General features: G+C 36.4%; 1 protein-coding gene across 1 annotated transcript; it reads right to left on the bottom strand.

Moving 5' to 3' along the window:
* Positions 1-3,425: 3,425 nt before the first annotated feature.
* On the bottom strand, positions 3,426-13,786 carry LOC130415883 (NACHT, LRR and PYD domains-containing protein 12-like; the record flags this gene model as incomplete). Its single annotated transcript, XM_056741871.1, has 10 exons — positions 13,761-13,786; positions 13,276-13,386; positions 13,046-13,097; positions 11,568-11,772; positions 9,429-11,196; positions 8,022-8,195; positions 7,608-7,781; positions 7,112-7,285; positions 5,018-5,191; positions 3,426-3,585 (listed from the first exon to the last, which is right to left on the bottom strand). Coding segments are annotated over exons 1-10 (3,018 nt in total), but the record flags the coding sequence as incomplete, so codon positions are not given.
* Positions 13,787-14,335: the final 549 nt, after the last annotated feature.

Below are 14,335 nucleotides of genomic sequence, written 5' to 3'. Positions count from 1 at the left end.
CATGACGGAAACGCCGGTCTGTGCATTCTGATAAAAAAAACAGTGGACCAGTTCACAAAACAACCAATAATAACCATCATCTGTAGGGTATCACTGGTTTTAAATCCAGTGTCATTGGATGATGTTTGAGCCATAGCTGCAGGTTGGAAATGTATAAACCGGTTTATAAGCAAAAATACACTCTGCCCTTTTAATTCCTTTTACATTTAGAGCATGTCTGATTTCACCCCAAAATGTAAATTAATACATTAACTATAAAACATGTACTAATGTGAAATTAAGGCGTCTGTTATTCAAGCAGGAATTCACATGACTCATGCCATAGTCATGCTCTTGATTAGGCTTAACTCATCTTAATTCATATTAAAGTGATTATCAATTTAGGTATTATTACATGAATATTCATCTACTATTATTGTAAAGTGTTACCATGGAAGAAACGCGTAGAGAAGTGCATTCGGCCACTGGTGCACCAGAGCATCCATAACCATAGGTGCACCGTCTCTCTCCAGAGAGAAGAATAGAGAGCAATGAGTGTTTTCTTACGAGGCGAAGAGAAATACGGCAGCTCGGCCGAACCTTCCTCTTTTTCTGTAAAAACTGAAGCTTTGGGGAGTGTGGGCCCCTTGCGATCTGTGTGTGCTACCGTCATATTTAAATGTGGTGGTTTCTTAAGATCTTCACAAAACGTTTCACTGCAAGAAAACTGTTACCAGTTCCAGAAGGTTTATGTGTTTGTTCTGTAGCGACATAGGACATTTCACTTTCACAATCCTGCCCTTACACACAAGCATATCTTTTGCAGGTTCTAGGGAACAAACAACACACTCAAATCTCTAAGCAGTATGATATCATTACACACATCACTCAACTGTTGTTTTAATGTTTTTATTGTTCATGTCTTTGTTGGACCACTCAAAGCTCTATGAAATACTCCAGTATTTACTTATTTCAACATTTTCAAACACAAGCATACATTTAATTGCATTTCATTATGCACATGTAGTTTTAGTCAGTTTGATCATCGTTCATAATGAAGGCGCTCCCTCTGTTATCATATCACACAGATGCACAGATCAGACATTGTGTTCACAGAAACTTCTTGTTCTCAACGTTGCCTTACAAGTCTGGACTAGGACTAAAAGCAGCAGCCCTGGACTTCTTCTGCAAGAACAGCACTCGGTTATTTCCTGTCCAGACATTCAGTGCCTTCAAGTAAAATCTAATCACATGATTCCTTTAAGCAATTTATAAATAATTATTAAATAACATTTTATAAGTTCACACTTCAGTAGTCTTGCAGAAACATATAAATACTGTGTGTTCTCCAACTGAGAGCAAGAGAAAAACAGAAGTTAACATGTGTCCCTTTCTCTTTTATACACAACATTTAGTCTCACTGAAATACAGCAGTCGCCAACAAGAACCATAAAATGAACATCATCCTCTCAAAACAATGAAAACAGCATATTGTTCTACTAAGCTACATATATATTACTATGAATATCTTGCTTAACATTTCACTGCACTGATTAAATGGGGATTAAATGTAGGCTAACACTTGTCTAGCTACCCTGTCAGTCATGGGCCCTTGGAATTGTCCACACTTTTCCCCCCTATATGGCGCCCCTTCCCCTTACATATGGCAAAAGTCATTATATTGTTTTATGTCAAGTTTAAGTTTAAGCATACATTTTTCTGACGCGTAAAACTATTATTTTATTTTAAGCATTTTATTATAAGTTAATTCTTCATTAAATTAGTTTTGAAACCAGAAATCTAGGTGACCATTGACCATGTCATAATCTATTGTGACCAGACACACACCAGACTTTAGGAGCTCAGAGACTACAGGATGATACAGAATATGAGATCAGAATGTTATACAAATTACAATAATAATACTATATTTACAATAAACATAACTCTACACTTTAATCACTTCACAGCTGTCACCGTTGATGTCACAGTCTTCAAAGAGAAAAAGGCACAGATGATCTTTACTGAATGAAGTGAATCCTTTCACTCTTCATGTGATTGTAACAGTTGAGGCTCAATACTGCAAAACATTGAGGAGAAACATCAGATATGATATTAATATACACTCATCTCAGTCATCATCATGTCAGAATGACTTTATACTTACAAATCATATTAAATTAATCCAAGGGAGAACTCTTGCTTTGCAGAGCTCATTGCTTTTATAAAACGGTTATTACATATGCTTAGCAAGGTTTCATAAAATATATTAAATGATTAATATTTAGGCTATGTGGTGCGATCAGCCGTAATATATATCGGAGTATTTTATAATGGCTTAGAACTTCGCTGAGCCAATCAGAATCAAGGACCAAATCTGACTGTTTTGTAAAGGTTTATAACAACTGGTCACCCAAAAATGAAAATTATTTAATCATTTACACACACTTGTGTCATTCAAAACCTCTATGACTTTCTTCTCAAGAAAGAAGATATTTTGAATAATGTTGGTAACCAAAAAACCTTTGTCCCTATTGTCACTTGTCATTGGTTTTGTATCCATAGAATAGAAGTATATGACTACCAACGGTTTTTGGAGTTTTGCATAAGAAAGTCGGGTGGAGTTATTTGTGAAAACTCAGAAATGTAGCTATTCACATTCATGTAAAAATTTGATTAATTTAACATTGTGTGTGTTGAAATACATATGATTTCACTGAGAAAACGGAGTTATGTAAACCTCCTGTCCCAAAGTTGAATAAACTTAAAAGTTTCTCCTACAGTTTGTTGTGTTTAATATTTATAGATTTCTCAACCTATTTTTTTTTTTGGTAAAGGTTGAACCACCTTAGATTTTTTGAGGTCGACTATAATGTGATAAAAGTCATGTCGACTAGTCAATGTCGTCATTAATAAACATAATAAGAGCCCAGAAATGTTCAGCCACAAGATTTGATGGGTGTGGGCAGCAAGACACTTGAGTGCTGCTCTAAATATAAAGTATCTAAATACAAATAAACTGTTTTTCATCTATTGCACGAGAGCACTTTAAAATAAAACTATTTTAAAGTGTGATGTCGGAGGTAACGGGGCTGTGCATTAAAAGAGCAGCAGGTGGATCTCTACAGCAGCTTTGAGTTACATCAGATCTGAAGCGTGTACAGACCAAACTTCACTTACATTCACAACAAGTCGACTAAAAGTGTCATGAAACATTTTTCTGCTGTTTCTATTAGTGCACGATTTTGTCTGTGATGGCCTATGACTTTAGAAGAATGTCAATCTATTTATTAGCCCACATGACCCCGCGAGTAGTCAACATCAAGCTTTAAAAGTCATGCAAGAGCATTCATGTCGACTAGTTTGTGCGACTCCTACATTGTGGTGATAGTTTTAAAAATAAAATGGTTTAAGAAATAAAAAATAACACACAGTAGTGTCTGTAGTTGACAGTGTGGATCCTTCAGTAGATCAGAGAGCAGCTTTACTCCTGAATCTCCTGGATTATTATATCTCAGATCCAGTTGTGTCAGATGTGAGGGGTTTGATCTCAGAGCTGAAGTCAGAGCAACACAACCTTCAGATCCAAAACTGCAACTAGACAGACTGAAGAGAGAAGAAAAATTAAATTAAAGAACTCAACAACATTTTTACAATAATATCTAGGACTGTTACATTTTTATATATATATTTTAATAGGCGTTAACAAAAAAATATACTGACAGTCACTGTTGAGTCTCTATGATCAACAACATTATGTGAAGATGATTCACATGAACATTTTAAAGGAAATCTAGTGAACTTGATACAAACACACGTTTCACTGTATTTGGGTGTTTTCTTACTGTAATGGTAATAAATTGAATAATGATAGTAACATTAAGACATGTTGAGTAGAATAATTGCAGTGGCGGAGCCAGAGGGCTAGTTGGGGTGGCAATTGCCACCCAAGACGAAGTCCTTGCCACCCCTGTTGCCACCCCGCTGAAAACATTACACTGTTAGATTTTTACGAACATTTCCCAAATCTCCCAGCGGACGTGAATGCATCCTTATGCAGCACGCACAAGCGTGCAGCCGCAGCGTGCTGTTGCTGCTACACTTTTCATTGGTTAAGCTGACACGCAGCACCTTCGTGACGTGCTCCAAACGGCTCCAAAACAACGCCGACAGCACACTGGATCGATGAAGAGCATGTTGCTGGTATGCACGGCTTTTATTGGTATTAAATTAAACGAAGTAGTGTTTTAACGGGAAGTAAGGGAGACGTTGCACTTTAGTGCTTAGCATTAATACTTCATGAGCATTACTAGTCGTGAAACTGACTGACTAATAATGTCACGCCTGCGTGAATATGCTTAAAACATGTCGTTAGCAAATGTTCAGCAACAATCACAGACATTAGGTAGACTTATTCATATTGGCACGTGTAATGCAGCACTAATCTTAGTATAACAGACCGTTGTCATAAAAAAAAAAAGCCCGTTGCCATGGACGCAGGATTCTAACCGTAGAGACCGAACGGACTATTTTCTTTAGCGGAAGCAATATAAATAGTTTTTAAATCAACAAACTCCCTTTTAAGTCAATATGTTGTGTTCATTTTTTTATTTATTTGGTAGGTAGCCATGTAATAAGCGGGATAATGTATAGCGAGGCGGTTGTTATAGCGAATACAACCCCTTCAGGCTGATTTAAGATCCCTCCGCTTCACGCCGGGCTCCTAAACAGCGGAGGGCATATAATATTCACATTTATTGTTCATCAAATTATGTCCCTTTTAAAACGATATAATAAATTAAATTATTGTAAATCAATGTCATTCTATAATAATAGCATGAATAGAATATATTCAAGTTAGTTATTAAACTGATCTCAGTATGGTGATAATGCTGTATGAATCTAAATCGTCAGAGAGTCATTGACTGACAGTCACTGTTGAGTCTCTTATATATAAAGATGATTCTTATAAACCGAAGACCTCCATTAACATAATAAATACACACATTTAACTTTATTGGTTCAATGATTTTCTTACTTTAGTGTCTTCAGTTTACAGTTTGTATTCTTCAGTCCATCAGAGAGCAGCTTCACTCCTGAATCCTTCAGTTTATTGTTACTCAGGTTCAGTTCTGTCAGACTTGAGGAGTTTGATCTGAGAACTGACGCCAGTGATGAACAACTTTTCTCTGTCAGATTACAGCGACTCAGACTGAGAGAGAAATGACACCAAAACAGTGAGTTAAAATCTTACGTTTTTCTGACAGCATGATTAATCACTCAGATTTTAATAATGCTGCACTTTCCACATGGAGATGGACAACAGTCAAAGCATTTACACATACATTTTTCAGAATATTGCATGAAGCAGTAAAGTTCATGTGAGACTTTAAATCTCAAAGTATCACACATGTAATACATATAAGAATATTCCAAGAGAAACATTAAAAAACGAATTGATCTCATTAATTTTCAATGAAAGCTTGACAACTTCTAGCTTGAGTGACAGTGAACTTCAGCAAAACATGATGTGTGTGTGTCCAGAAACACAACAAAAGTTTGTCATGTTTAACTTCATGTAAATGGAGAGCAGCTTTCTGTACAATACAATTACATTTATTAATTGGGAAAATATTTTTTATCCAGAGGGATTTACACATGAGATTATTACAAGAAGTTGTATGTTTATTCAATAGAAAACATAACACAAGTTGTGCTACTACTAGTGGCGGTGTTTGTTTATGGCAGAGTATGGCAGTTGTCATACCCTATATCATTCAGACAACAGTGGATCAAAGTGTGTATAATGATGCTCATTAAAGATCATCAATATATTTTAGACTGCTGTATATTTCTTTCATGGGCGCCAGAAGCATGTGAGGTGTGAAAACAACATTCACTGACTATCAGCCTCAATGGTGAGTTGAGTAACACATGTGACTAATATATGTAACACTATCATGATGCAGGTTTGAATCCGCCTTTCACTTGTCTACATTTCACATCACATATTAAATCATGAAGGCATTTATTTTTTTAACAAAAGGAAGAAAATGTTTACAAAATCCCTTACAGGTGTTTAATAATAACGTGTATGGTAAGACAAGGGGTAGTAGTGAAGTCTTTAATGTCGACAAATGGCAATAAATTTGCAATTATCATTTTTATTTTTACAGTCACATAACAATCTCATCTGCCCAAGCCAGGTGTTTAAATATTGTAAGATGTACTGTGAATAATAAAAAATGTACTCCATGTTCCAGTGATGCGCAGTCACAGTTCATTGTACTAAATATCTGCACGTCTTTTTGGATCATCTGTGTTTTCATGTGGATGTCACAGATTTAACCCCATTAACGTAGTCGTTTGTGGTTATGACAACATCTGACTGTGGGTTTGAAGAGATTGTCACACACAGTATAAATGACAGATGGTTTAGTAGATATTATGTTGGAGTCGCCCTTTTGCTGCAGAGTTAGAGCTTTAAAAAAACACTGTAGTGGAGTAGGCGGGGTGAGACCGTGGTTCGAGACCGGTGAGTAATTATGAATGAGCGCCAGCTGTGCACACACCGGGCTCGAATCACGTAGGAGATCGGGAGCATAGAAGAGAACGAGCGACCGGACTGTCGAAGAGAGAGGACCGGACCCTAACAAGTTTGTATTTGTATTTATGTTTTGTTCGCTTGCGGTCGGCCGTGAGGGGCCGCAGGCTGTTATTATTTATATTAAATGTTTAAATGTTTGCCGGTTCCCGACTCCTTCCTTCCCTACTTTGAATCTTGCTACAAACACATTTTAAACGATATGAGGGTTTGGGTTTGTTATCTGTAAGTCTCTGTCCATGTTTGTGCTTTCATTCAGTTTTTGGGATTCTTGTAAATGATTTGTTTAGATATAATGTGGTTTCATTTATGGTTACGTTACTTTGGAATGTAGTTGCTGTTTGGCCAGAGGAAATTTTGCCAGACACTAGGTTTTGATGAAACGCTGCCACTGGATACTTTATCAAATTTACACAAGAACAAGAGTGAAACAGCAAAACATAAAAGGCAAAAATACTTGACAGGCTCTTGTGAGTTATTAAAAATAGTGAGTTTATAAACAAAATTATAATTTGATCAGTAACTCACAGTAATGTCTTCAGTTTACAGTTTGTATTCTTCAGTCCATTAGAGAGCAGCTTCACTCCTGAATCCTTCAGTTTATTGTGACTCAGGCTCAGTTCTGTCAGATTTGAGGAGTTTGATCTGAGAACTGACGCCAGTGATGAACAACTTTTCTCTGTCAGATTACAGACACTCAGACTGAGAGAGAAATAACAATTAAAAAATTATAATCAAAACAAGTTGATATCATTTCAAGAAAGATTGACAACTTCTATGAGTGGCAGTGAACTTCTGTAAAACATGATGTGTGTGTGTCCAGAAACACAACAAAAGTATGTCATGTTTAACTTCATGTAAATGGAGAGCAACTTTTCGCAGAGATTATCCAAGAGACAACATTATACAAGAAGTGTAAATATATCAAATTCACACAAGAACATAACACTGGAACAAAAAAGCAAACATACTTGACGGTCACAAAATTGTCTTTTACACAATCATAATTGAATTAGTAACTCACAGTAGTGTCTGTAGTTGACAGTGTGGATCCTTCAGTAGATCAGAGAGCAGCTTCACTCCTGAATCTTCTGGATTATTTTTTCTCAGATCCAGTTGTGTCAGATGTGAGGGGTTTGATCTCAGAGCTGAAGTCAGAGCAACACAACCTTCAGATCCAATACTGCAACCAGACAGACTGAAGAGAGAAGAAAAATTAAATTAAATAAAGTCAACAACATTTTTACAATAATATCTAGGACTGTTACATTTTTATATATATATTTTAATAGGCGTTAACAAAAAAATATACTGACAGTCACTGTTGAGTCTCTATGATCAACAACATTATGTGAAGATGATTCACATGAACATTTTAAAGGAACTCTAGTGAACTTGATACAAACACACGTTTCACTGTATTTGGGTGTTTTCTTACTGTAATGTCTTCAGTTTACAGTTTGTATTCTTCAGTCCATCAGAGAGCAGCTTCACTCCTGAATCCTTCAGTTTATTGTAACTCAGGTTCAGTTCTGTCAGACTTGAGGAGTTTGATCTGAGAACTGACGCCAGTGATGAACAACTTTTCTCTGTCAGATTACAGACACTCAGACTGAGAGAGAAATAACATCACATCAGTAAAGATATAAACACGTCAAGTGATAATGTTTACACAATGAGAATCAGATCCACAAGAGCTGAAGCAACATCTGCACCTGATGGAGAATTACTGCAAGAACTGTACCCAGATATACAATTATAAACATATAAAAGACCAACAAATAAATACAAATTTTCCGAAAAAAGGAATAAAACCACAAACTGGTTGTGGAAGAATACAGTCGCTACATAACCTTCATTGGGATTCCGATATAAGTAATGTGTGGTTAAAGTTTATTTTTAAAGACGTTCCAGCTCATGGGGGAAAATCATGGACTATTATTTGTTTAATTTCTCTGAGGATTCCTTTGTGAACAAGGCAGAGGTCGACGCTGGATTTGCGAAGAGTCTAAAAAAAGGCAGTGCTGTGCCTCCAATACTTGATCTGATATTGAATGACGCACCAATCTTATGTGAGTAAAACATTTTTGTACTATGTGTCACTATTGCTTTGTTAGAGATCACTTGATGTGCCCTGAGCATTATTTGGATGAGATAAGTATTACCTGGGGACAACTAGTCATTTTTAATACTTGCTGAGGTTGTCTATGATCTTAAGCCTTGTGAATCGGCATCTCTGTGATTTGGTGGGCTCATATATAATTTTTCAAGGTTTTATCCTCTGTCTGCGAAACATGGTCTCCCGTTTGTTTATTTATCATGGAAACTATCGTAACATTTTAGACCCACGATCGCGATGATCTTTTGTCTGGTAAGGGATCAGTGGTCTCAAATGCTGACAGGTACGATCATATATCATTAAACGCTTGACATCACATATGGGATATAAGTCAGTCAATTTGAGTAAAATCATCCCGTGCGAATGCGTCACATGAAATACTGATGTACTGATAAATCACAGAAGGTCTCCAGATAATGCTGATGCTGTGCGAAAACTGAATTGTGCTGATGTGCAACCTAACGTTACGTCTCTAACCAAATTCACAGAAGGCTCCAACTGCGCAAACTATTATTCAATCAAAGCAGTGGCGTTTACTTATAGTCTTCAATGCGGCACGCCCATTAAAACCAAACGTTAGCAGAGCTGGCCTCAAAACCCATTTAGAAAATAGCCTATAACTTATTGATTTTGATGTTTTTGGATGTAAAAACCACACGAACTTCATACTGTAAGTAGACCTTATATAACAGTATAACACAATTTAACACAGTTCATCAGACTCACTCAGCTGTTCTGGATGCTTTGATCACTGGCAGAAGCCTCAGAAGACATTCATCTGATGGATCATATTTCCTCAGATTAAACTCATCCAGCTTCTCTACTGAGTTCAGTAACACAAACACCAGAGCCGACCACTGAGCAGGAGAGAGACGGACTCCAGTAAGACTAGACTCATCTCCTCTGTTCACATATGTTTGTACTTCCTGCACTAGAGAATGATCATTGAGTTCATTCAGACAGTGAAACAGATTGACGGATTTCTCTGGAGAGAGATTCTTTCTGATCTTCTTCTTAATGTAATCGACTATTTCCTGTTTACTGTCAGAGCTTCTTCCTGTCTGTGTCATCAGATCTTGTAAGATCGTCTGACTGGACTCCAGTGAAAGACCCAGAAGAAATCTGAGGTAAAGATCCAGGTGTCCGTTCTCACTCTGTAAGGCATTGTCCACTTCACGCTTCAGTAAATCACTCATATTTGATCTCAATCTCCTGATGGGTCCTGATGTTTGCTGAAGAAATGTCAGAAACACAAATAAAGCTGCGAGAAACTCCTGAACGCTCAGATGCACAAAGCTGAACACCTTCCCCAGGTTCAGTCCAAACTCCTCTCTGAAGATCTGAGTACAAACTCCTGAGTACACTGACGCTTCTCTGACATCAATGTCACACTCTCTCAGATCCTCCTCATAGAAGATCAGGTTCCCTTTCTCCAGCTGTTGAAAAGCCAGTTTTCCCAGTGACTCAAGACTCTTTCTAGCCTGCTGAAGATCTACGTCACATTTCCCATCATACTTCTGACTCTTCAGTTTGACCTGAAACATCAGGAAGTGTGTGAACATTTGAGTGAGAGTCTTGGGGATCTGTGCTTGACTCTCTGCTTCACTCAACATTCTCTGGAGAACAGTGGCTGAAATCCAGCAGAAGACTGGGATGTGACACATGATGTACAGACTTCTGGATGATTTCATGTGTGTGATGATTCCGTTGGCCAGATTCTCATCATTGATTCTCTTCCTGAAATACTCGTCCTTCTGAGGGTCATTGAATCCTCGTACATCTGTGATCAGATCAACACACTCAGGAGGAATCTGATTGGCTGCTGCTGGTCGAGAGGTGATCCAGATCAGAGCAGAAGGAAGCAGATTCCCCTTGATGAGGTTTGTCAGCAGCACATCCACTGACGCTGATTCTCTGACATCAAACAAACTCGGATTCTTTGAGAAATCTAGAGGAAGACGACACTCATCCAGACCATCAAAGATAAACACAACTTTATTATAATCAAAGTCTGTTGATCTCAGTTCTTTTGTATCTGTGAAGAACTGATGAAGAAGATCCATGAGACTGATATTTTTCTCTTTGATCAGATTCAGTTCTCTGAAAGGAAGTGGAAATATGTAGTGAAGATCTTGATTTGCTTTTTCTTCAGTCCAGTCCAGAATGAACTTCTGCACAGAGACTGTTTTTCCAATTCCAGCGACTCCTTTAGTCAGCACACTTCTGATGGGTTTGTTTTGTTGAGGTGAGACTTTAAAGATGTCATTACATTTGATTTGTGTTTCTTGTGTCTCTGATCTTCTGGATGCTGTCTCAATCTGTCTCACCTCATGTTCATTATTGATGTCTTCACTCCCTCCCTCTGTGATGTACAGCTCTGTGTAGATCTCATTCACAAGTGTTGAGCTTCCTTGAGCTGAGATTCCTTCATTCATTCTCTGGAATTGCTCTTTTAGTCTGGATTTGTGTTTCTTCATGTATACAGGAGCAAATTCTGATAAACAAGGGGAATAGAAAGAAAAATACATGTATATGATTAGGAATATCCTTAATTCTATAGTAAGTACAATGTAAGAACAAACATCTTTAGTTTTCTTCTTTAATATCATTTTAATATAGTACAGCTTGCTATGCTTATTAAACCAAATCAATATTTTGTCTAATCTGTTATTTTATTTGACTCAAAAGTGTCTTAACATTTTGATGATCATGACATTAGATGAACACAAACAGCTTCATGGTTCTATTCTGTTGATTTATTAACTGTAAATGTATTTTCACTAATAATCATCAGTAAATACAGACACTGTGTCTGTTCATCTGAAGGTAAAGTGATGTAATAGTCACATGACTGAGAGTTCTTACTGCTCTGTAGTTTGTTAGCGAGGTCTGTCTGCTTCATCTTCTTCAGGACGTTCAGTGTGATCTTCAGAAACATCTCTCTGACTCTGATCTGATCTTCATCATCCTCCTCTTCTCTCTCAGAGCATGATGGGTAATCTGGACTCAGAAGACTCTTGAAGATCTTCAGCTCTTTCTTCATCAGAGAGATGAGTTTGTGCTCAAGCTCCTGAAATCATTGTTCAAACACACAAGATTTGTTTTTACATATATAATTTTTAAATGCTCGTTGCAGTCTAGTTTTTATCTCACTTGCTTAAACCCCATTTCATGAAACTAATAACACATTTTTTAACACTATTTCCACACATCAAAACTATAGAAACAAAATATAAATATTCTGCTATTTTCTTTAATTCATAAATTGCCCTCAAATGATTCACAAATCATCAAATACACATCAGCATTGATAACACACTGAGATCTATTTATAATCAATATGATCTCGATTTCTTACTACAAAGAATCAGTTCGAAACTAAACATGTAAACATGCTTTATAACCATCAGATATGATAACAGTAATCTGTGTAAAGCTGCATTATGACTGCCAGTAAAAGAATCTCATGAAACGCCTCTTGAATAGACAGATTTGTTTTGGGGCTTATACAAATATTTTGGGGTAAAATAATTGTAAAGTATCATTTGAAAAAGAGCATCTCTGATTAATTTGTGTTAATGAACATGATATTGAATGTAAATAAAATGAATGTACAATAAATGATTGTTAACTAAAGTAAAACACTAGAAAAGACCAACTTTTTTAAACAAAATACAGCAAAAAAGATCTCCCAAATAAACGTAACATCAAAACGATAGTCACGCAGTAGTTTCTTCGCATCAATTTCTCAACTTCAATAATTACATTTCTAATCAGTTTATTTATTAACATTCTGGTTTATGCTGAAAAATTTCTGTTTGCTCTTCATTTTACAGTACAGTGTACTTTCCAAAGAAAGTAGTGGGTAGTATACGATAACTACAGGGTAAAAGTTTAGGTTCAGGGTTCATGACTAGTTATTCAATTTACTGTAATAAGTACACAGTATTTACTTTGGAAACAGGACTATACAATTAAGTGCTATGTTTAGAGTGATGGAGTCGTGACCAGACGGTTGTCGGTTTGATTCTCATGGCCGGCGTGTAACGACTCAGGTGCCCTTGAGCAAGGCACTTTACCCCCACTTGCTCCCCGTGTGCTGCAGTGATATCTGCCCACTGCTCTGGTGTACATGTGTTCACTACTCACTGGATGGCTTAAATACAGAGGTCGCATTTCGGGTATGGGACACGATATCTGACAAATAGGTCACTTTCACTTACACACCAAAAAAAGCCAGGACAGAGTTTTACTGTATACACATCTCCTGCTACATGAATGAATCAGATGATGAATCATATAAATACATGCACATGCACGCACAAACGCACACAGACACTCACCTGGAAAACAGAATCCATGTGCTTCCCTTTCAATGATCCATTTGTTGTGTTACTGTAATTGAACAATAAATGAAATATCTGTTAACATACAGTGAACACATGGATTAATGTGTATATCTGTCAGTAAAGTGTTCAGTGAATATCTGCAGTAACATCAACAGCACAGACTCAGATCAGAGAATAAAGATGATGAAGTGATTTACTCGTCTAAACCATCAGACTGTTCTCACCTCACATCTGTATCATCACAGTCTCCTGAACTGAAGTTAAGTGGAATATCCATTGATTCATCACTCTTCATAGACACACGACTGGATTTAGGAGATTCTCCACGAGTCAAACTAAAACAACATTAAACAGAGTTTACTTCATGTTCAGTGTTATGAATTTTTCAATAAAACATTTTTATTAATAAGTTATTTCACCTAATAATAATAAAAAATATATAAATGGGAAAAATATGGTGAAATATAATTCACAAAAATATACTTTTTAAATGTGTATAAACGTTCTATACATTTTCATTATTATAAAATCGCAAATAATAATTTAAACTTCAAACTGAAACAATTTAAAGTGAAAAACGTATTAAATACAAACTCTTACACCAGACCAAAATTAAGCCTTCCATTGCAAACACATCTAACTATAGACAAACATTTTTCAAGTATAATTAAAAGTATTTTAGTTTATTAAAATCTTTCAAAAATCTCACCGTTTTGTCTCTGTGGAGAGATTCATGATGAACACGCAGTGTCAGAACATAAAGAGTTAAACCTTTAAACAAAATACTGATGTGTTATGTGTCATCTCAGAAATACACACTTCTCTCAGATCAGTCCGTCCACAACACTGAGCTGCACATTTGATCTTTAAACATCACTTTTAATGTTTTGAGTTTATAAACACACTTCCTGATTCCAAAAGTAAAGCAATACGTTCAACACAGTTTTTCAACCAATACATTTAATGTGATGTTCAGAGCAAGACAATATTGAATCTACTGAATAAACATTAGACTATTTATACTTACTGTGTTTTTATCTTGTTTATTATTTATTTTCTTGAATGAGGCTTTACTGTAAAATGGCTCCTGCTGTAATAGTTTGACTTTCACCTGCAGCTACCTGTGGAGGAGGAGGAGCCACCAAACATATGATACATCACACACACACACACACAGTTTTATAAGGAAAAAAACAAGCAGATCAAAGTTCAAGTTTACTTTTTCCATACAAGAACAAAGTAGCAGAATCTGCAATGAAATATTTACAATGTACAGGTTCATTT

This window comes from Triplophysa dalaica, chromosome 3, assembly GCF_015846415.1.
Source record: "Triplophysa dalaica isolate WHDGS20190420 chromosome 3, ASM1584641v1, whole genome shotgun sequence".
NCBI lineage: Eukaryota > Metazoa > Chordata > Actinopteri > Cypriniformes > Nemacheilidae > Triplophysa > Triplophysa dalaica.
The sequence above is the reverse complement of the archived record's forward strand: the minus strand, read 5'-3'. Positions and strand labels throughout refer to the sequence as shown.